Genomic DNA, 24,406 nt, shown 5'->3' with positions numbered 1-24,406 from the left:
ATGCCAGCTTCCCCCTCCCCCCTTCTTGAATGACAGCTTTTGTTTAGTTTACAAAATATATTACAGAAGAAAAAAAATTATTGCAGCTAGCCTGGAGAAAGGCAAGATGGGTAATACAAGCAGATTTAAACAGCTTTGAAGCACATTACCTATTTTTTTAAACTGTTCTTTCTTTTAGCATGTTTATCTTTGCTTTATCATAATCAATCTGAGACTTCTTGGGGAAGAGTCGACTATAAATGCCTCATAGGGAAAAAAATGCATTATTTGCTTTGGCATGAGAGTACCACAACGACTGAGGGGACTTGGCTGGGTTTTCAAGTTGCTCTGCAGCTCAAGCCCTACTCAAGTGAATAGACTTTAGGTGGCACTTGGGGATCTGGGCTCTGAAAATAATGGAAGAAATGGAAGATCAAACGTGGTCAGTGCATACAATGTGACTGTAACAAAAACAGATGGAACACAAAAACTCTTTAGAGATAGGCACAGAGGTGACCCCAAAAAAACAAAAAAAAAGCCTTTCTACAAACCTATTTTTATTAGATAGATACACTGTACGTGCAAAACAAGCTGTTTCCTGCAGTTTCCCCTGTATCAGTTGGCCTGCAGAAAGTTTAGTACCAACTCAAATGAAATATTTCCAACTTGAAATGGAAAAGTGTTAGGTAAAGTGTTGATGACTTCTAATTGTAGCATAAACAACCTTGCTCTTTGTGGTATTATAATTATACTTCACTGATACATGTGAAGCTTAGTCAAGATCTTAAACGAAGACATTATAAAAGAGAAAAAAACAACAAAAACAAAACTCTAATTCTAATTTCATGATTCATTGTGGTCAGTGAATGCCATTCCATTAACTGGAATGTTCTCCCAATTCATTTCAATAGATGAAGCTCATCCAGTGGGCCTTCTCCTGTGCAGCTGACTTCAAAGCCATGAATCAGGCTCCCCATAGAGAGCATTTATCAGCACTCTGAATCAGGACACATGCTGATAGCACTATTATAAAAATTTCCCTCTTCTTACATTTAATCCAGACTTCGTCATAGTTAGGAAAAACAGTTATTTCTCTCAATGCTGTATGTTTTCTTTTAATAACTTTGGTTACTTTTGCCATCAGTATAATTTTCGATAAAGTGACTACAAAGGCAGCAGTGACAGTTTGACTTTCTCCAGTGGACAACAGTGCAAGACAGCAAGGAAGCTATGCTTCAAGAAATATAGCTTGACATTGCTGCCCTTCCAGAGAAGGTAAACATCTGTTGAGGATCATATAAAATTGTAAATGTACATGGCATATTCATAGGTTATCAGCATCCAAAGCAAAGCAACATGTCTAGACACCTCCTAGGTTTATAAGAATAAACTTTAAAACAAAACCCAAGCGGACAGCAAAATATATTTATATTGCTGGTATCTTCCATCAAAACTATAACATTTTCTATTTTGATCAGATTGCCTTGCAAACTTTTCTTGCCATAAAACATAAAGTTATCATCTTTCCTGTTAACATTGAATTTTTGGTAATGTATTTAGTCATTAAAGTGTTCAACAAAATTTAAAAGCAAAGAAACAAACTTTGAGAGGGAGGATGGGCAAAATCACAGCCAAGGTCCAAACAGCTACTTTAGGCACCCAGGAATTTGGATTGCCAAGGGTTTTCTTCCACTTAACAACACAAAAAGAGGTCTTGTGATATACTTAATTTAGTCTGAAAATCTGTTCCATTTTTCCATTTCAAAAATAATTGAATGTAGTTTAGGGCTGTTATTTTACATAAGCCCAATGTTCCTGAGGACATGAGGAGCTAATTGTGCAGCTGTTTAGAACCTGTCTTGTGTACTAACTTGAAAAAACTTTGGGAAAGAACAATCCTAAAAGCCTTCCTTTCTTTCTTTCTTTCTTTCTTTCTTTCTTTCTTTCTTTCTTTCTTTCTTTCTTTCTTTCTTTCTTTCTTTCTTTCTTTCTTTCTTTCTTTCTTTCTTTCTTTCCAAATCAGTGGTAATGTATCTCATTATTGTCCCACTGAAGCTAAGAGAAATAATAGCAATGATTTGTCCTGTAATGATATAAAAAACAGTGCATAAGCACATGTCCTTAAATCCATCAGGATAAATTAGGTATTTGCACATCATTGCTGTCCAGAGAACTGCATGCAAGCTAAAATTGGATGTAACCAATGAGGTTGATTTAATTGACAAGAGTTGCTGCCAACATTTTGGGCAACCTGAATCATAATTGGACTTTAAACTATGAGATGGTGACCCTCTATTGCCCAGTACAATACAATGAGACTCTTATGCCTTGTTCTCCCACTAATCTACTAAGCAAAGGAGTAGAGAGTAGCAAAGTCTGATTCCATCATACCTATTTGCATAGGTATCCTTAATTCTGTCCAACAATGCTATAGATTCCTTATGCCAATGCCATTTGTGGCATCCACGCTGTAGATCTGCCACATTGAATCAATGATATTTGTCAAAAAATTACATGATTCAAGAATCTGTCAATTATTTTTGTTGTAGCCCATTCCCCTTTTTGGGGGGTGGGGAGAGGCTATGCTCATTTTATTATACTGAGAAATACCTCTAAATCTCAAACTTGCTCTGTCAAGCTGTATGATTACAAAAGCATTAAGCAGTATTGGTTAAAAATGTACCAAACAAAACAATCCCACACAGAAACACACACAGAGATACGCACACACACCCATACAACCCATGGAAAACGGTCATGGTTGCTCTGGGAAGTTGCTGTGTTGAATATGACTCAGCTCTGAGTTCTATGCCTCTGAAAACATAAAGGTACAGCAGAAATTCATGTCAGTGGAGGGGAAGAATAAAAGATGGAAAACGAATGCAAAAAAGGAAGACTGTTTTATGAGCACAAGGCTCACAGGCTTTATGAACTATTTAAAATAAATTACTATTCACATTTTGTACATGGCAAGCAGCAGAAGCTGCTTGACCCCCCTGCTGTTATACAGTGTGACACTGACAGTAATGAATCACATCAGAGAAGAAACAATACTGGGATTAATATTTAGAAGATATGGGACCCCTCTCTTCATAATCCAATTAATTATTCTTATTCCTAGCTCTGGTGTTTATAGAAAAAAAAAAAAAAACCCAACCAGAATCCTTCTATTCATGAATTATCCTAGCAGGATTAAGTAAATGGATTGTTGTATAACATACATATTAGAAAAAAAAATGTCATGGAATGATTTACTGGATTAAAAAAAAAGTCCAAATACTTATATACAATGTGTGTACAAACCCTGTATATTTGTTTGTTTTTTTAACCAGTATCTTACTCATTCATACCACACTAGTGCAAAAAATTGTGCATTAACATTTTGCAATACAACAGCTGACTGGGAAGTTTGTAGATTGCCTTCTACGTGAACATCTGAGATATACTATACTGCTGTATTGTGAACAAGGTTTCAATGGTAAAGCATTTCGGAGATGTGTGCAGGCCCCGAGGAAGTTTGTCATCTTCTCCTTTGTCGTCTCCTTTGATTGGTTTTGTTTAAATCTCCTTCAGAGTGTTCTTATTCCTGGGGATAATTTATGGTGCTATTGTTTGTCATAGGTCCCAAGGGAGTGATCCGAGTGCCCAGAAGATTGCATTGAAAGGCATCCAGCCACATACAAATGTGAAAGTCTGAGGCATTTAAATATGACAGATGGATATGACTTGGCAGTCTTCCTTGAAAGTGTGCCTTAATTTGGAGCAAATACAGCCAGGTATTTCAAATCCACCTTTGAGACAAAGACATCGCCTTAGTCTTGATTCCCCAGAAGACTGAGGTTCCAGCCAAAAAACAGCCTTGCTGCATCTATGCCAGAAGATGTTGAAGATTACAGCATTGAAGTCAAGTGGAGAAGGGAAACTGGTATATGGCACCAAAGGAATTACTGCTTGTCCATCAGAGGTATGGCTATGAATCAGTCAAATTGGGCACTGAAGGCTATACCACTGTACAAACTGTGTTCAGAGTTGTGTCAAACCTCACAGCTTTTGCCTCTGTGGGCTTTAAGTTTGTATCATACATAGGATTTTCAAATGATGCCTGTCCATTGCTGTTTTCGTGTCCAGCATAACCATTGTACTGTACTTTTGGTCTTGTTCTGCAAGTGTAAAAAGAAAAAAAGGAGAGAAAAACAATATGAGATTCAACTGTTGGAAATGTGGCAGAAATAAGATAATTTGGCTATTTCAAGGCATGATATTCAAAGAGTTGAACTGTAATTGACTTAGTAAGCATGGAGCAGAATGGTAAAATAAACCCTAACCCAGCATTTCTCATATATCAAAACAACATGGCTTTTCAGATGATTGTGGGATTCAAGAAATCAATCCAAATTCTTATTTGACTAGTAACATCTTTTCTAAGAAGTCAAAGAATAAGCTAGGTCCTAAAACCTGGAGAAAGCGATTTTGTTTGATCTTTCCATCTGAAATGAGAAGCCACAATACCAGTGGCGAGAGTCAATTTTTTTTACTATCGGTTCTGTGGGCGTGGCTTGGTGGGTGTGGCAGGGGAAGGATACTGTCAAATCTCCAGCCAGAGGTGGTATTTGCCGGTTCTCCGAACTACTCAAAATTTCTGCTACCGGTTCTCCAGAACTGGTCAGAACCTGCTGAATACCACCTCTGTATGATACACCTTTTCCTAAAATTAGAGGAGCAATTCGGATCATTCTGACCCTAGGGTTTCATCTGAGGAATGCTTTCCTTAGGAAGACTCACTCAGCATAAACTTTCAGCATTTTTTTTGACACAAGCTAATACTGTTTTACCATATACTACAACTTAGATTTGGTAATAGTTTTTTTATGTTTTGATGCTATACCTGCTATAGAGAAAGCATAATATCATTGCCATTCATAACATTCTCAATTACTATATTAAGAAAAAAAAACCCATCTTAATACAGCTAGCTATTTCACATACTAAATTGTAGGATGAAAATATTATCATTCCTCTACTAGATTAATTATTTAGACTAATTGAGAGATGTACTCATAGATGCTGCCTAAAATAGCGTTTAACAGATGGGAATTGCTTTCTAATAGGTTTTGAATGTTTTCATTCCAGTCCTTAAGACTAAAAGCCTACTAAATCGCAAGAAATAACTTCAAGGCTATTTCCCATTTCTGTAATTGTGAAAATAGATTTCAGCAGGTAAAATGCTATAGCATTTTTTAAAAAATATCAGGGGGATTTACAGTACTTCTTTTCATAAGCCAATGCTAATGATGCACATAATAGTTTGCACTGTCACTTGTAATGCTAGCAACAGCAATAGGCTTCAATCCGTAGCTGGCCACCAATGATAATGCAGTACATGTAAATTAGCATCTGTCTTGGCTTGAACACTGCATGTAAACAGGCATATATTTGGCTAAATAATGTACACAACAAGTGTACATTTGGAAAAGCTGCACAAATATTACAGCAGTGCACATCATTTGAAGGAGCACTTCTGTAAGTATGCTGGCATGAACCCACTGCCTCTACTGAAAGACTAGAAGCAACTGCAACCTTCATAATGGTAAACACACAGCTTCTTTAAAGATTTTTCTAGGTCACTTCTGCAGACCAGCATTGTTATCTTGCAAAGCAAATGTATTATCAACACATGCTAGACCACCCAGTACTTGAAAAGAGCTATTGAAGACTTCTTGCAGAAATCACTGTCTTAGCATTCCTAACATATACATGGCTAAAGGGTTGAACAAAGGCACATATTAATAACAGTTACATATAACAACGATGTATTTGGTTGCTGTGTGCTTTTAAATAAAGCAAAAAAAAATTGTTCAGCATGATTAGCGAGCAAGGGTAGACATTCAGCTTGAAAGTATCACATTTACCCCTTTAAAAGGAATAAGTATTTTACCAAGAAATAAAGGAAAAAATGGTCTCAATACAGAAAACATCCTTGGGATGGTCTCAACAGAGGGATAAAAATGCCATATTCAATCTAAATACCTGATTGATTCATCTTTACAAAAAAATCATAAATTTTATGACACTTTTGGCTAAGAAAACTATCTGAGTAAGAACTACCTAGTAATTTCAGAGAAGTAATTTGAGCTGCTTTGCAGGAAAGGGCGTCTTTCCCTGCCTAATGAAGGCAATGATAAAACCATTATTAAATATTTTTTCTCTTGATTGAAAACTGCTGGGGAAAATGAGTGACTATTGTCTAATTTCTCACTACTCCAGAGACACATTCATTGAACCAACTCTATTGAGATTCAGCCATGACATGGAACTCAGGTTGCTCTGATCTTTGGTGGATGACATCTTCAAGAAATTGGAAAGCAGAAATTTCCCTTAGTAAAATACATAGTTGACACTATTTTACAATGAATTCCATGCATTTCCCAATGTATCAAAAAAGGATTCTCAGAGACTACAAGCTCCATTTTGTTCAGTAATCCATTCGTAGACATATTAATTTTATGAGAAAGAACTCAGAATATTGGAGTGAATTTCCACTGGTATGCAGATGACACCCTTATCAATTCCCTTTGCTAACAACTATAATGAGGCAATTGTTTGTCTTGGCCAATGCCCAAGTCTGATAACAAAGATGAACAACCTGTAATTAAAACCATACCCAGGAGGATACTGTTGGTGAGTAGAAAATTGGCTTGTAGAATTAGAGTTACGTCTTTTCTGAATGAGCTATATTGTCTGTGAAAGACCCATTTTCTAAATTGGAAATACTCCTTGACCCTCAAATTATTTCTGATGAGGGAAGGATGAATTTGCACAATTCTATGCAACCTTAGTTATTTCTGAAATATTATTTTTCACTTTTAGGTTATCCTAGAAGAATATCTTAAAACTTGAATTGGTGTAAACAATCTGCTAACTAATACTTGGAACTAAGTGGTCATGTCACCCATGTTGAAAGGGGATACGGTGGCACAATGGCTTAATGATGCTGGAACTGCTGGCGAGAAATGGTCTGCACTCCAGTGGTTTGAGTCCAGCTCTGAGAGATAGAGTGAGCTCCCATAGCTCGACCCCTAGCTCCTTGCCCATCTAGCAGTTGGGAGGCATGCAATATTGCAAGTAGATACACCAGAGGGAAAAATCAAGAGGCGTCTGTGTGTGTGAAAAAGCAGAAGCCGGCATTGGTCCTGGCAACATGAGGTGAGGCAAGGTGAGACTGGAAGAGGAGCTTGGAACAGCTAACAACCTGAGCACTGCTAGTCAGTTGTTGTAAGTTCCTTCATCTCTGCTGCGCACCACAGACAGCACACAAGCACCAGACAGAATGAACCAGTAATTTAGGCCCTCAGGACTGCACTGTGTCTAGCATGTAGATTTCCCCAGCATTGTATGCCATATGCTAAATAAATAAATAACCTATGTTGAAAGAACCTTTCTAGTTAATGATTTTCACATTTAACATTAAATGGATCATAAGGTGTTTACTATACCTGTGTTTGTAGAGGTAAAATGCAAACCCTGATAATATTAGAGCAAAGAAGGGTACCAGGATGGCAGCTGCCACAGAACTGCTATTTGTACCATAGCTGTGATTGGAGTGATCGGCATCCACATTTAAAGGACCTGAAAGTTGAATAAACACAGTCAACACTGTATTTTCAGGAAAGTGTGTGTGTGTATATATATATATAAAACTGACAGAGGGAAATTTGAGAATCAGAGTTTCTTCACCCAGGTTTGTCCAAGGGGGAAACATCTTTTGAATTCTGACCCCTACAAGAATTCTATTTTCATTATCCTGGGATCAAAGAGTAAGATGCAAAACAATCTGGTATGGTCTGTTAGAAATGCAAGAGATACACTAAATCCTTGGTAGATTTGAAACTGAAACTTATTTTCTTTTCATTTCAAAGACATGGAAAATTTCAAAGAACCTAAGTGATTTAAATGGCACAGAATGCTCTCCATCATCAAACGGAAACTTTAATAATTTGTAAAAGTATTTTAGGCTGCAATCAATATAAGTAAGTCCCAGTGAACATAATTGGGGCTTACTTTTCAATAAACATGCATAGGATCGCATTGCTAAAGCACTAGGATAAAATCATCATCATACATTATCTATGCCTCATAAATATTTATACTGAGAAATTTTATATAAACAATCTGCAGTTAGGTTGCAGTGGCATAAAAAATGAAATAGCTGCATTACAATGTTGAAATGGATATATAACATCACATTTTATCTAATATAGGTGAATTATAAATTTGATAAAAATTCAGCAAAGCAAATATAACTATTTGTTTTAATTGCTCACTCCCTGAATGAGGTAACATAATTGAATGGGAGTGACATACAATACACTATGAAATGTTCAAAAGGCATTCTTACTTTCTCTTTGGAACATAAATTTTCCAAAATCTTTTCCATGTATATCACCTTGATAAGTAAATACACCTCTTTCAAGCCCAGATGATACCTGAAACAGAAAGAATCTATCTCAAACCAATTTGTTGACTGAATAAACTCCACAATTCACAATGTTATTAATTCATCCATATTTCATATTATTTATTTACTTATCTATTCATTCAATTAACATTTTCAGTTAACATTTTTTTCAGAGATGTATATTTACTTACATAGCCATCCAGTGCCCACTTGTCCTTTTCAAGCTTGTTTACAAAACTTTCTTTAGGATTTTTAACATGATAGACTTTCAGAAGCAAATGAGCTTCTTCTTTCTTGTAAGTGCCTATAAAGGATTATTTGAAAGCAATTTTATATAACCATATATATTCAAGAAATCCGTATGTGAAATAAGATTAATTACCCTTTCAACTTCATTTACATAAAATGAGGACTAATTAGCGATTGCTATGCAAACTTGTGTAAGAAGGCAAATAGAATCCCTACTTTGTTGCAGTAAAGCTTCTAAATTATACATATGTTACATATGAATGTCATGGCAATATTTTTATAACATACCCTAATAAAGTTGTGGGAATGATGAAATCAGCAGGACATATGACATTTTACTTACTTATACGATTGCCCTATCACATATAATTCTGGCCTTCAAATATTACGAAGTCCAAAATACAAGTATTAATTTGCCCAAATTAAATATGAACTGGACTTGTGAGTTTGTAGAATGCTTTTTCCTTTATTTCTAGCACTTCAGTAAAATACTTATTCCTTTTATATTATGCAAATGTGGTACTTTCAAGCTGAATATTGATTTACAAAAAGTACACAGAATTTTTATGTTTAAATTCAGAAACCTAGCTGTCATTTTAAATTTATGCTATTGAAAAGACAAGCCATTAAAAAAAAAGTAGTTGCATATTAACCTAAAATTATTAATGGCCAACTGAAGCTGAAACCTTTTAAATATGACATATTTCACATAAATGATTACATTATTAGAAAAAAAAATCCATGTTTTATCATTCTTATTAAAAAGGAATTATTCAAAATTAAAATGGGCTGCCAAGTCCCCAAAGAAAATTATAACTATGTATACCCAATTCAAAATTCAAATGGAAATTGCAGATACTGAAAGTCATAATAAAACTGAACTACAGACTTTAGTTCTACCTAAAAAACTAACTTAGTGTGTTAGGAAATCATAAAGTTCAAACTATAGCAATACAATTGTTAAAATTTAGTTTCCATTTGTTTTGTTTTGATCAAGCATCTGATGATTTTGCCCACTTGATAGACACCTTTTTCAACACACACACACACACACACACACACACACACACACACACGAAGATTGCAAGTCATGGTCATGTGAAGTTTAAACTACTGTGTGTGTTTTGTTTAACGACTGCACGAAGGACTGCTAGAACTGGCATCACTAAGTGGGGTGATTACATGATGTTTTGCTTCACAACTGCTTTGCTTAGCGATAGAGTTTTCAGTCTCAATTAAGATTGTTAAACAAGGACTACCTGTATATCCATGAATGTTCACCATGACTCTTTTATCAGGATATCATTTGGATAGCTTCAATGACACATGTCCGATTTTTAATCTCACCTGATAATTTAAGTTGCATGCTGGATGCATCGATGAAAGTAGCATTCACCTTGCTGCTTGTAGCATTGAACCAGTCAACTGTAAGAGTTGCAACTTGTCTTTTCCCTAGATGCTCATAAAACCCCTTCCACAGTGAATTTATAAAAAATACATCAGAGGGAACTGAAGAAAAAAGACAAAAGGAAATCACCTTGATATACAAACAGATGCCTTTTTTAAATTCAACAAGTTATTCAGTACATTATTATAGTCGGCACACAAGTGGTTCCATAACTGGTAATATATGTCAATCTGCAATATTAATGTATCAATGATAACACTTTTAGTAAACCTCGATGTATAAAAGTTTCTGTTGTACCATGAATAATTTCAAGTTATAGTAAACTAATTTCATGCATAGATTCCAAGTCCCTTCAGTTTCTTAATTTAAAACTCTGTTTTTCCCATTTTCACAGTATTCCCTTCCCCAAAATATGCATGGTTTTATACCCGCACAAACACACACACACGTTTTCTTCCCTTGTATTCCTTTGAATACATAATTTTGCCCAATATACATATTTCTTTCTAAAAAAAATGTCTCCATAATGAATAGATAGGTAGGAAAATGCCAAATTAACTAAATCTGTTTTAAAATAAATCTCAAGAAACCACTCTCTCTTTCCCTATTTCAATCTTTTTTCCAGCTCGCCAAAACGATACCAGGAAAGAGCTAACTTTTAAAAAGTTGTGAGCACATTGGTCATTGTAATGAAATGTTTTTGAAATAATGTATTGGAACAATATTACATTTTTAGTTAAGAAAAACATTAATCCTCTAGAAAAAAATAGCTCAAGGCAATTTGAATGCATTCTTGACAAACAGTAGACATGGTTAAATCCCATTTATTTCATTTTGTATCATACATGAAAAATTGGATATTGGCACACAGTTTAATATTTTTGGGAAGAATTAATGTGACGTCTGACTCTCATGCCTATAATAAAACAGTGTCCCCTGTTCTGGTTACTCTCATGGTAACTTTGTTGTTTAAAATATAGGGCAGCTTATTTGCCAGCCTCTTTTCCTCTTGGTGGTAAGGTGACCAAGGATTCTTGATTTTCTTTCATTATTTGGGAGACAAGCAAAAGAGAAATCTCTCAGTCAGCAAGGAAATAGGTGGATTGTAATGTAACATGGTATCAAATATATTGTGCAAATTAATTACTATTTAATCTCAGATTTTAGTTTTGTTGGTAGGTGAGAGAGACAGGAAGCACATTTTGTTTAAAGAATAAAAAGACACATTGCACATTCAACACTGAAGACACACTGAAAGCATTGTAAGGTTATAACACCACTGAAAAGAATGCACAGGTAGCCGGATAATTATGAACACTAGTCTTGTGACATGAATTTTTTTGTAGTATTATGAGCTAATTAGCCCTCAGGCTGAAACATCTAGGTGAGAATTATATAAGCAGACTTGAGAAAGTTAAATTCTTACTCTGTCTTAGCATTGATATATATTTCACTGGTACCTGGGTAAGCTACAGGACAGAGAAAACTTCATTGGGCAATGAAAGTAAGTGCTGCTAGTGTTGTTATTTTGTTTTGTGAGGGCTCACGGAGTCTCCAAAGCTAAGAACTGTACGACAAATAAGCAATACTACATAAAGTCTCTGAAATCTGCCAAAAATTTAGCTTTTTCATATAAAATCTTTTTAGGTGGAAATAGAAAGATTGTTCAAATCACAAGCTCTTAGGTATATATAAATATAAATATAAATATAAATATAAATATAAATATAAATATATTAAATTAATTTCTATTTAACTTTGTGCAATTTTGTGTGAATGCCATCTGTGTATACACCACAACACTTCCAAGCACCCTGGTAAGAAGGAAGAAAGAAGGAAGATCTATGGGTGTTGTTAAACATCCTTTGGGATAAGAACATATTTATGGTTAGTGTTTTGTTTTCTCGTGTGATGGCTTTTAATCTATAATTCGTTGAACCAAAATTAAATAATTTCTGAAAAGTTTTTTTTCTTTAAGAAAAGTTAGGAAGAAGAGACTCCCAAAGATTACTGTGTTGCAAGACAAAGGCCTATTTATAGAATCAACAGTCAAATTTAGAATTTAAATTTGTTATATTTCAATTTCAGATCACAAATTTCAGTAGAAGCTTTCCATTATCAAATCATGGCTGATTTGCACATTACTGTCACATGGTATTTTTGCCTGTGAATCCTGTAAATCCTCCTCTGAGGCCAGGGTTATAAAGGGTTAAGCAAATCCAGGAGAAACTGAAATTTAAAATTGAACAAATTAAAATATGCAGCATTATGAATTTGATTTTTAAAATGCACTTGCTTTTCTCTAGCACACTATTTATAAGATGGAAACAGAATATTGTTTACATATGACACTGTTGTTGTTGTTTAACTCCTACTTTTATGATAAGGCTCTCCATTATAGTACATCGTCTGATATAAAGCAATCGTCTCTCTAGATTCTAATATATAACATATGGATCTTTTAAAATCTACTTCTAGATTTTAGTTTCCCGAAATTAGTTTCTAGTTCTAGAACTAATGCCATCTAGTTTTGATGATGATAAAATTATGCATTGGCTGTGCATAAGAATGCATTGGGGAAACCACATAATTGAAGGTATTCAGTCTATCTAGCTACCTAGCCATGCTGTACAGCTCATCTTTTTTGTTATGCATTAGAATAGCCTAATTTATTTCAGGCTTCTGAACAAGCCAGGAAAAGGAACCAATGTTTTGAGAGTTGTATTAAGGTTAAATATAGGGAGGGGGTCTTTAACATGGCATCTTTTTTTCAAGCTTACAAGGGGGTGGGGAAAAGATCTGGCTGTATTAATAAGCAGTGAAAGAATTGCACAATGTGCTTATATGAGGTTCAGAGTATTTTTTTAAATCACTTTTTAATCACTTAGAGCTCTATATATCATAATAGAATAAAAGAGTTAGAAGGGAGCTTGAATGTCTTCTGGTAAAACCCCTGCTTGGTCCTATATCATGCTGGACAAATAGTTGTCCAATCTCTTCTTAAAACCTCAGTGTTGGTGCACTGAATGCAACCTGTTTCACTGATTAATTGTTCTTACTGTCAAGCAATTTCTCCTTAGTTCTAGTTGAATCTCTCTTTGGTAAGTTTCCATCCGTTACTTCTTGTCTTGCTCTCAGGTGCTTCAGAGAATAGGTTGTCACCCTCTTCTTTTTGATATTCAAATACTGGAAGACTGCTTTCATGTCACCTCTGATCCTTCTCTTCGTTAGACAAGACATACTTAATTCTTGCAACTTTTCATCCTATGTTTTAGCTTCTAACCCTCTAATCATCTTCCTTGCTCTTCTCTGGACTCCTTCTGGGGTCTCAATATCTTGTTTATATCGCAGTGACCAAAACTGGATGCGGTGTTCCAAGTGTGATCTTACTAAAGCTGTATAAAGCCGGACTAACACAGCACATTATCTTGACACTCTGTTGATGCTGCCTAGAACAGTATTGACTTTTTTTTTTTGGCAGCTGCAAGCCACTGTTTGCTCATCCTTAAGTGTTTTTTTTGCTAGGACTCCCAGATCCCTTTCACATTCCTTCCAAACAGAAAAGTTTTGTATGTGGGTAATGAAAATACCCCCAAATAATGCCAAAATAATGGGTACCTTTTTTTAAAAGTGCAGTTTCAGACAACTGAGCTTATATTCCAGTATTTAGGTAATTTTTTATATCAGTGATGAAGTGTTCTGATAAAGGCTAGAAGTATTTTTATTGTATGAGAAACTGCTGAAGAATTTAAGGTGCTTAGTTCTAAAACTGTTCTCGTATACAAACCTGGTGTTTTAGTTACTGTCTCATTAACTTCTCTCACTCCTTTACCTACAAGTAAAAAGACAAATTATCATTTTATGAACATATTTTTAATTGTTGATACATAATGCTTGATTGAGGCAATTGTGTGTTTTTTGATACACCTATTATTTATGGCAGACATAGCTAAAATCTGTATTTACATATTCAGACATAGTTCTGTATACTTATCAGAAACAAATAATTCAAGTCCAAAGTTTGCATCATGGCAAGTTTGTTGATGGTGGGGATAATTGCTGCTCTCATTTCTAAAAAAAATAATTGTTATATCAACCACAGTGCTGTAACAGAGAGCCTTAAACTAGTAATGATGAAGGTGTACATGTACAGGTATGTCTTTATACACATTGAAAACTATAATTAAATTCTATTAAACTAATGACATAATTATAAACCAGAAACAGCCAGGACTATGATCGTTTTTCTTACTATGCACCAGTGGTTGGAAAACCTCTTGGTAATAGTATTATATAACAAACAATTCAAGTTTGTTGCACTGCATATGCAAATGTTTTATCTTGGAGTGCCTCTCCTGCTAATCTTGTAGCAGTATAATTTGATGCATCGTGGCTCACAATAGCCAATGACATGTGCTTAGGAATGTAGACTATGACTAGATGGGAAAGAGGACTTCCTGAAGTGCAACAAGGAAAAATAGGCAGGCATTGAGGAAATAGTTCTGCCTTATCATGTTCCTATTTGGAAAGGGCCAGCATTTTAAGCACAGTAATAAACAACTCTATGTATTGAATCTAGAAAGCATGGAGCTATAAAGAGCAATTCTTATCAAATCCTGTTTGCTTATATGTCTACTTTTTAAAAAGATACATATAGATTTATAGGAAAGTTTGTTCGTTTCTCATCAGGTGAAAAACATGTAACCTCATATTTATTTTACAAGTGGAGTTCTTGCAGATCTTCAGAGGAAGTTTATTTACATACTGTATTATATGCACATCAAATAATAAAAGACACACATGAAAAACTAAGACAGTGACATAGAGATTAGTAATGTATGTGTTGGATTAAGACTCAGCAACCTATAGCTCTGCAGATACTCCTGAATCCTTAACTCCACCAGATGCACCATGGCCAATGTTTGGCACTCCTAGAAAGCCATAGGTTGCTCATTCTTTGCACATACCAAATAATGTTTTCACATTGTAGTACATGATGGCTACTTATTTCTCATCCTTCTATAAGAGGGAGACCACATGAAGACTTTCAGATTATCCAGCTCACTTATAGGAACCTATAGCAAGCAACATCAAGAACAGTGGTGATATCCTTCTGAAGTAAGCTGGACTTTACCATAGTAGATTGGAGTATGATTGTTATATGATTCTTGACAAGCCAACAGCTATACGTAAAAAGCTGTTTTCCTCCTTAAATGGAGACATACAATCAGTTTTGAGAGAGATACATTCTAAAAGTGGTCTAAGCTACAAGTCAAGGTGGCAGAATCAGAATCCCCTTTCTTTAAAGAAGCACATTTCCATTATTAGGCCTATATAGCACTAAAAGACATTAGGAAGACAGCATGAGTAAACACAAACCAACATATGAGACTTTAGGGTGTTGCTTGACAATAAAATATTCCGCTTACCATCTTAGAGAAAGAATGCACATGCTTAAAAGGCACATAAAATGGCATGTTTATTAATTAGAAATGCAAATGAGTAAAACCTATTTAGGAGAAAGTTCAAAATAAGAACATAAGCAGTGCCCTGTCCATGTAGTCCACCAATCTCTTCTCACATTAGTCAACGAACTACACAAGGAAGATGTGCAAATGCCTTCAGAGGCAGTCACACTACCATTAAGGCCAATTGCCACTGATTCCCATGACTTTCATGATTTTATCCAGAATTTTGGAAGCCAGCCGAACTATTAGCTGACACTCATTTTGTGGAAGCAAATTCTAAAGTTTAAAGTTTTTCTTTTTGTGTAAGGATGGTTCCAAGATTCAACTTAGAGTAATCTCTGGTTCTTATACTTTGGAAAGGTGAAAGCATCTTAATCATGTCCATTTTATCCACATTGTGCACAATTTTATACATCTCAATCATGTGCCCTCATTCACCTTCTTTCCAGACTAAAAAATACAAAATGTTCCAGCCTTTCCTCATACAGAAGCTGCTTCAGCACTTTGATCATCTCAGTTGCCCTTTTCTGAACTATATCATTTATTCCAATATTCTAGAGGTATTCACACTGTTGATTTACACTAAGGGCACTATAATGTTGGCATCTCTATTTTCAATATCATTTCTAATTATCCCTAACAAGCTTTTGGTCTTTTTACAGCAGATGCACACCCTGTTGAAACCATCATTAAAATGTTTAGCATTACTCCAAGAGCTCTTCCCTCATCAATCACTGTTATTTCTGATATAATTAGTTTGTATGAGTAATTAATATTTTGACTCCAATGTGCATTAATTTATTCTTGTTAATATTGAATGGCATTTGACATTTTGATGTCCATTTCTTTATTGTGCAGAGATACTTATTGCTTTTGTCACTCTGAACAGTTTTATGCCACTGGTTAACTTGGTTGATCATGTCCAATTCCAGAACTTTTACAAATACTTTTACGAAGCATCAGTCCCCTAGACAAAAGGTAAAGAAAAAGAATCCTCTTATTTCAATACTTTTTTGGATGGAGGGGAACTGTTTTAAATCTGAATTTTAACCCTTAGTCTCTCACAAGGGCTGGAACACGAAGTTGAATAGCGAGCCCAAGTTAGAAAAACCCTCAGAAACTTCACCAAGCATATGGATAAATCTCCTCCAAAGTTTCATATTTAACTCCTTCTCTTCATTGTTCTTTTTTATGGCCAATGTCTACCCAAATTTCTCTGGCTAGAACTTTCTGATTCACTTCTCTGATCAGCTCCAGATATCAGCCTTAATAGACTTAATTATGCATGATATGTGAGTGTCTATGAGTATAATTCTGAGTAATGCCATTTGACCCTAAAAAGCCACCTCAAGATCTTGAGGAGTAACTTTGAGGAGACTGTTAAAGAAGACAGATTGACCCCACCCCCCAAAAAAAAGAAAAAGAAAAAAATATATCCTGAAAATAGATTCTGAAAAGGCAAGGAGAAGTTATGAGATAAATTGTCCTATTTCCCTCAGCTATCATCCACAAATCGTTGCCCAACCAACTTAAGAGGAAGAGACTGAGGCCTGCAACTACCATTAAATCTAAGACACATAGCCCAAGACAGGTTATTAAATTGATGCCTTAATTGCAATTTAAGAAACATAATTATCAGTATTTTTTTTAGCAAGGATATACTAAGTTCTTTATTCAGTTGAATGTTATTCTGCTTCACCCATCTTGCTCCTCCACTTACATAAATCCTAGTTCCTGTTCCTTATAATCCAATTTTATTCATTTGTTTTCTACTCATTCCAGCTCTGCTTTCAGGAACTTGATGGAGCAGTGGTATAATGCATAGTTTTACTCGGAATGGGACAATTCACTATGGACTACTCGCTACGGGACAACCTATCAGGGAAAATTTTATCAATTTAATTTAATTATTTAAAATAAATTAAAAAATATTTTAATTTTTGTCATTCACATTTCCTTTCCCTCTTCCTTTTGTATCCTTTATAAATGATTCTATTCCACCATTTCTTTGATATTAGTGTAACTCTTGTCCCACACTGAGTTCTCATGGCAAGTTGACCGTGATGTCCGATGGTGAGTTGGCCATGGAAAATTAGTTGAGGTGAGTTGGCCATAGTGAATTGTCATAGACCCTAATTTAGTATCAACTTTCCTCTTTCTCATTTGAGAATTTAAGATCCATAGTTGCAAATACCAGATGGTTTATGGAAAGTATTACTAGTATTACAAATGTGGTGGCTCTAATTTGCTACTTGTCTATTAATGATAATCAAAGATGAATCATTTGTTCCAAGCATAGTATTTATACCATCTTTGTCTTTTGGACAAAATCAATCATGTCTGCTTAGGCTTGTTCCATGCTCAAGGATAAATCAAGATATTTTTTCCCTACTGGCATCAAAATGCCACAAACATTTTTTTCTTATTATAAATGTAAAGTCTAAAAGTAGAAAAACAAGTAGGCAACATTTATTGCCAAAAGGAACAAATATTTTATTCCCAAAAGAAATTAGAATAACTTTATACATTGGCAGTTGTTCTTGAATCAATAACATTTATTTATCAGATTTATATTCTGCCTTTTATTCATAAGCTTATAGGCATACATTTATTTATCATTCCTCCTATTTATCTTTACAACAATTGTGTGAAAAATGTTCAATTGAGATACAGGTTATTCCAAAAGTCACTCACTAACCTACTTCTCCCACTCCTAGTCCAACATCTTAACTCTGACACTCTACTGGATAAATTAAACAATCCTTATATTTGTTAATATTAATTTTTATAGCTATAAAGCCCGTACACCTGAGCAATTATTGATAGTGGTTCCTTGAAATTCCATCTAAATCTCATGTTTTCTTAATTGGTAATATTAATACCTGAGACTGAAAGGAACCTGCTTGCAACTTTTCCAAGTAACAAATGTTGTTAAAAAACAGAAGCTGCATGCCTTCTAATAAAATGTGTTAATCTGAGAGACATGAGCTTTATGAGATACATCTAAATTGCTTCCTTTCACCTTCTCTGATTTCTAGAATATTAATACAAAGGAAGAGGAAAGGGACAACATACATTCATAGATGTATTTTGCAAAATTGCTGACTGATGTGATCAAAATTTCTACCTGCTCAGTATCCACAAAATGTCTTAAAACAATTATACTTTCTCAGCATGGAAAAACATTCAATAACTAAAGCAAAGTGAAAGACATAATTACTCCTCAGAACTTGCCTTATTTCTAAAAATATTTGTACATTTTGATCACCTCTCCATCAGTGTAGTAGTTCTTTTTGTAAAACATCAGCCAATAAAATCCCCCCTTTACCCCTCGTTTCTCCTTACTGAGCAGAAATTTTAGTAAGTCAACATTTCACTGGTGATATTTCTGAGGTAGCAACAGAAAAGAAGAGGGTCTTCTGCCCTTGGAATCTAAGCAACTCCAAGATGCCTCAACAGCTCATGACACTCTTTGCCAAAGTTTCCCATGCGGTGGCCAGTCCAAACAGATTAATACCCATTATATGCTAGTATTGCAGAATATTTAATTAATAAGTTAATATTATAGATATTAAGTTAATATTATTAACTTCTATCTTCAATATAGAAGACCTTTGTTTTCATTATTTTGTGTCTCTATGTTTCAGGAAGATAATATATATCATGATTATATTATGAGATAGATAGATAGATTAGATAGATAGATAGATAGATTAGATAGATAGATAGATAGATAGATGATACATTTTAAATAAATTAGAAGTGAGTCTTATAAACTATTAAACCTTAGCATTAATTTATCCGTGACTTACTTTTACAAACAGGTGATTTTCCTGTCCATTTCATGTCTGGTTTACATGTCCGGTGTTCTGATCCACCAGCAAGAAAAAATCCCGGCTGACACGTATATACCAGAGTGTAGCCTAGTGTAGGTAGATCTATTGCTTTTACATCTACATTCGCTGGTGTCTCTGGCTGTCTGCAACCATGAGCTGAAAAAGTTTAAAAAGCTATTGAAAATATTCTAAAAAAACAGGAGAAATTAGGCCATTGGTAGGATAAGTGACAAACATTTTATTACTTTACACTTTTGCTTGGAAAAACATATTATTAGCATATCATTGGTTTTTTTGTAATATTTTTTTTTATTTTTATATTTAGCATATCACTGTTATGTATTTCTCTATGCTGTTAATAAAGAAACAATGCACTGACAATCATTAGGAGGTAAGAAGGAAAAAGAGAAGAAAAAACAGTCTGTTTAACTGCAGTTATAGCTCTTGAATTGGCTGTCTGTGCTTCCACAAACAGGCTTATTATTCTTTTGAAAACATTCTGAACCAAAATTTTCCTGGTGGTCCTTGACTGCTCCACCTGACTGTACATGTCTGAAGAAGCTGCCTAAATTTCTTTGACAAACACCTCCCCCACCCATCCCCAGTCAATAGGAGAATCATGCAAATGAAAAGGCTATTTAAAGCATTCTAGTTACAGGCAAGCAACCTGCTTTCCTTTATTGTGGTCTCTTGTATCACCTACAAGGAAGACTAGCAAAGAATGCTGAGGCAATTAATGAAGCAAGCATCAAAGCAGCCTGGATAATGAGGCAGGAAGACAAAGATTGATGGCTAGGACCAGTTATGTCTTACAAAGCTATTGTCCAATCAGAAAGGCCCCACATGGAATGAAATGTATTAATCTTTCTTAAACAGATAATTCTCTCTGAAGGAACTGACAATCCTTGCTGTGAAAAACTATAAAGTAGAAGCAGCAGCATTTATATAAAGTTCACCAAGTAGCTAAGAATCGGAGTAGTCTTTAATGAAGTGCTTGGGGAAAAAATATATCAGCAAAATGATATCATATTAAAGTGAAAAGTGAAATTATGAATAGGAAGGCAATATAGGGGTAAAATATTTCCTTGTACTTAAGGAATACTATACATAAGGGATCAATCCTGAAAGCTCTCTACTCACTTGCTCAGTGTGGTATAGGATTTTCTTAAAGAGAAGCCAGCTTCATCAACAAAAGGCATAAGATGGATGAGATAATAGAAATAATCAAAAAAAATTGTACTGGCATTATGGAAGCCTTCTAAAAATTACCTTTAAAATAGTTTGTCTGAAGTATGAAAAGCACTAATCACTGCTAAGTAAATTTTTTAAGAGATGGAAGATTTCAAATGCTAAATTTAAAGAGCTGATAAAATCTCAAATCAATTAATGATAGAAAAAGAGCAATGAAATAGGAAAAAAAGCAAAAACTTTCACTAGTTTCAAAAGGCTTCCATATTGATGGTTTCTGTACAGCTCTAAAAATAGTCTTTGAGCCACTGAGTCCAAATCTCAGCGTAACATGGAATTCCTTGGTGCATTGTATGTAGCAGAACGAGTTGTGATTGTCTCTCATTTCACTCATGTGACAACTCTACTTTGCAGAGGTTACTGCTTGACTTTTGGGAGCTATTCAGAGTGCTGGTTTCATGAACAAGGCAATGTCTCCTTCTGGAAGAAGTGCATTATCTGCAGCCACCCCTATCCCTGAATTTTATTTCTAGGTCCTAGCTCTTCAGGAAAGATCTGAAGATTTTGATATTTTAACAAGCCCTGGAACAGGGTGCTTTATGAACCCACTTGGTATATATTGTTTCTCCAGTATGGGTATTTAACATTTTCTTATTGTTTGCTTAAAGCAGACTTAGACGGCTTTAAATTGTTCTTTAGTCTTTGTACAATACTTAGAATTGCTTTGGCAATTGATATTAGTTAAATACATTAATAAACTTAACTTCTGAGAAGTAAGCTCTCCAATCAAAATAATGCATACAATAGTCTTCCTGAGAAGATTCTGAATATCCAAAACCTGACCAAAGAAAAAATGCTTTTAATGCCTGCAATGCTGTTGTTACTTAGGAACTGGTCAGCTGATGGATGTTGAATCTGGAAGCTGTTGTCTCTCAGATTAGATTCAATCAACAAAGTTGCATAAAATGGGACAGGTTTCCCAACTCACAAGCTCATTGGCTTTGATGTGGAAAAGCCAGTCTTTACCGAAAGCCATGCCTTGAATTATACAGCTAGCCACTGGGGTACAATCTAAGTCAATTAGCAACTGGCTCCAATTATTGTAGCAACAGGTTATCTTGAGAAATGTTCAAAAGATGCCATAAAATTGATCCCTAGGAAAACATAACCTGATTTATATACTAAAGATGCCTTTTTTCCCCATAAAGACAAGAAATGCCCAGTTCTTCCCTCACTGAATACTTTGGTATCCAGATAACCCGGCCTCTATTTTTTTTCTGCAGGACCCTGCCTCTTCTCCTTTCCCACAGTTGTATCTGATTACCTTCCTGTCCAAGAAGCTCAGAGAAAAATGAATCCAATATATAGCTGCTATATACGCTATGATGCATAGAGGCCAGTCAAGGAATAAAAGAAAGTCTTTTCATTTTTTATATAAAACCTACATAGATATCTCTCCAAATGCAGAAAACCTACATCTCATTGAATGCCTGCTATTATTTGGTATCTAGGAAGTTGATACCATCAACATAGCATAGGGTAGCTTAATGTTCCCCCGTTTCATTATTTTGTCATCAGGAAAATAGTCACAGAATAGGGCTGTTCTAGGCCCATGGGGTATATTCTTTAGCAATGATTAGATGAAGCCTCAGTGCTGCAAAGCTGACATTGATATCACAAGTATTTCTTCATGGTTGCAATTGCACTGGTGGTATGCAACATTTCTCTCACCACTGTAACTGAAACAGAAGGTTTTGTGCAATTTAATACTGATCTCTTCAATCATTTAGACTGCCTTTTCACCTTCCTACTTGGATAGCTGAACCAATATGAATGATTGCCTCATATCTGGTTTGTGGAGCCACAGTGGCTTAAGCCAGCTGGAATGGCCTTCGATCAAACAGAAAGACAAATATTGCCTATCTGAGGTTGGCAGCTTATTGACATGATTAACCCATTTTCTAAAGCTGCCTTCGAGGCCATAGAAATAAGCAATAGGATTGGCAGAAAACAATCCACTGAAACATTTCAAAAAACACCAATGAGAATCATGAAAACGATTAAAAATACAATGGAAAACATAATTGATATAAGTCAACTATTAGTCTACTCTCATAATAAGACAAAACATTCCCAGCCACAGTTAAAAAGAATACAGATAAATAAATCTTAAATCCTTCTAGCATGCATAGTGGGTAGGAGCATTCACCGACTAAGAAAACAATTCAGTTCAAGAATATCCGTGTGTGTGAATCACTGAGATTACAAAGAAGAAGCTAAAGTAATTAGACAGTGATCCATAATGCTGTTTGAGGATCTGTTTTCTCTCTGTCCATTTAAAAAATGATTTCTCTGCTAAATATATTTATTATCAACTACTAAAATAAGTTTCTACTATGTTACATTGGCTATAGCTGCACTGTAACAATATTTTCCCCTTTGTATTATGTTTGTAAACATTTTATTTGAAATAAGATAAAGCTAAGTTTAATTTTGTTTTCCATCAAAGTACTTTCTAAATATGCATTTTGATGGCTTCTAACAGACAGGAAATTCCAAAATACTGGGTGACATCCATTTCTCAGGATAAAAGATGTAGGCAAATTGGTACTGAATTGGGGAAGTAAAGCAAATATTTTACTGACAAAAAACCCCCCACCTTTGTTGCAACTGCATAGCTATATATTTACAACTTTATCTCCTCCCTTAATATTTTGTCAACATGCACTTGTATGCTAATATAGGGTTTTTTGAGAGAGAGAAATGAATAAATTTGAAGCAAACAAAAGCTAGGAAACCACAATTAAAACATGTATTGATAGAAATAATAAACAGATATTGATTGGGAGATTATCATGGAAAATATGTGGTCACTAAGAATCAGTAAGTTGACAATACTTAATCAGTTGGGAGACTTTTTAAGTTTTTATCTTCAAAGGAAAGATACCAAGAACTCAGAATTTCCAAATCTAAAGAGCCATACAGATGATTAGACTTGGGAAAGCTAAAATCTAAGAAATTTAGACTCAAGCAGTCACTGACTTCAATGGAAGAATTATAGACCATATGGTTTACATTTTATGCAAATATCCTTTCCCCACAAAACACCAGGATTATTTCAGATCCACTGGAACATATTAGGCAAATCAGTTTGTAGGTAATGTCAAATATTATAAAAGTGAATAATATCTTGCTTTTAGAAAAATGTTGGTGACTGTTTTGTTTTACTTACGAATACATTCAGGTTGTATGCCACTCCACGTTAAATTTGAAAGACAAGTTCTTGTTGTAGAGCCCTGAATATGATAACCCTTTCTACATCTGAAGAAGACCCTGCTCCCTACCTGAAAAATGAAAAGGAGAAATTATGGCAACTTGTTAAAACAAGTTATTTTTTAATAAGTTAAGTTATTAAGTTAAATATTAAGTATAACTCATAAGTAAATAACTGATTTTTACAGTCAATTTCTGTATAATGAACAGGTGCCTTTCTCCCCACTGCATGTTTACAGTAAGAAGTCTTCAGTAAGGAATAGACAAATGACATTTAAATCAAAGTCTGTCACAACATAATTACAACAAATGATAATCCCCCTTGTATTCAACATATAGCTTTTCCTCCCTCTTTCCCCCTTTTTTAGGGGTGGGTTTGTATTGGGTAGAATAAAGATAAGTGATTTCATCTCAAAGCAAGAAGGCTAAGTAATTATAATGGAAATATTTTCTTCAAAATAATGGGCTCAACAAAAAGAAAAAAGTAGATGGCAAAACTACCCTTTCCTACCCATCATACAGGCAAAGCTCACAGTGTCCTACCATTCTA

The 24,406-nt window shown here is 34.7% G+C and overlaps 1 protein-coding gene across 1 annotated transcript in view; it reads right to left on the bottom strand.

The window, feature by feature from the left end:
* Window positions 1–1,389: 1,389 nt before the first annotated feature.
* CSMD1 (CUB and Sushi multiple domains 1) overlaps window positions 1,390–24,406 on the bottom strand; it is a 1,143,868-nt gene continuing 1,120,851 nt past the window's right edge. Inside the window, exons 63-70 of the mRNA XM_087916392.1 lie at window positions 23,816–23,927; window positions 19,372–19,551; window positions 13,879–13,923; window positions 10,031–10,192; window positions 8,626–8,738; window positions 8,375–8,462; window positions 7,473–7,605; window positions 1,390–4,139 (exon numbers count right to left, since the gene is read on the bottom strand). Coding sequence (XP_087772518.1) covers window positions 3,980–4,139; window positions 7,473–7,605; window positions 8,375–8,462; window positions 8,626–8,738; window positions 10,031–10,192; window positions 13,879–13,923; window positions 19,372–19,551; window positions 23,816–23,927 — 993 coding nt within the window. The 3' untranslated portion in view covers window positions 1,390–3,979. The remainder of the gene's footprint in view (window positions 4,140–7,472; window positions 7,606–8,374; window positions 8,463–8,625; window positions 8,739–10,030; window positions 10,193–13,878; window positions 13,924–19,371; window positions 19,552–23,815; window positions 23,928–24,406) is intronic.

The sequence above is a fragment of the Pseudonaja textilis genome, chromosome 1 (assembly GCF_049901715.1).
Source record: "Pseudonaja textilis isolate UNSWEBS1 chromosome 1, rPseTex1.2, whole genome shotgun sequence".
Taxonomy (NCBI): Eukaryota; Metazoa; Chordata; class Lepidosauria; order Squamata; family Elapidae; genus Pseudonaja; species Pseudonaja textilis.
This window is presented reverse-complemented; position numbering and strand designations above follow the sequence as displayed.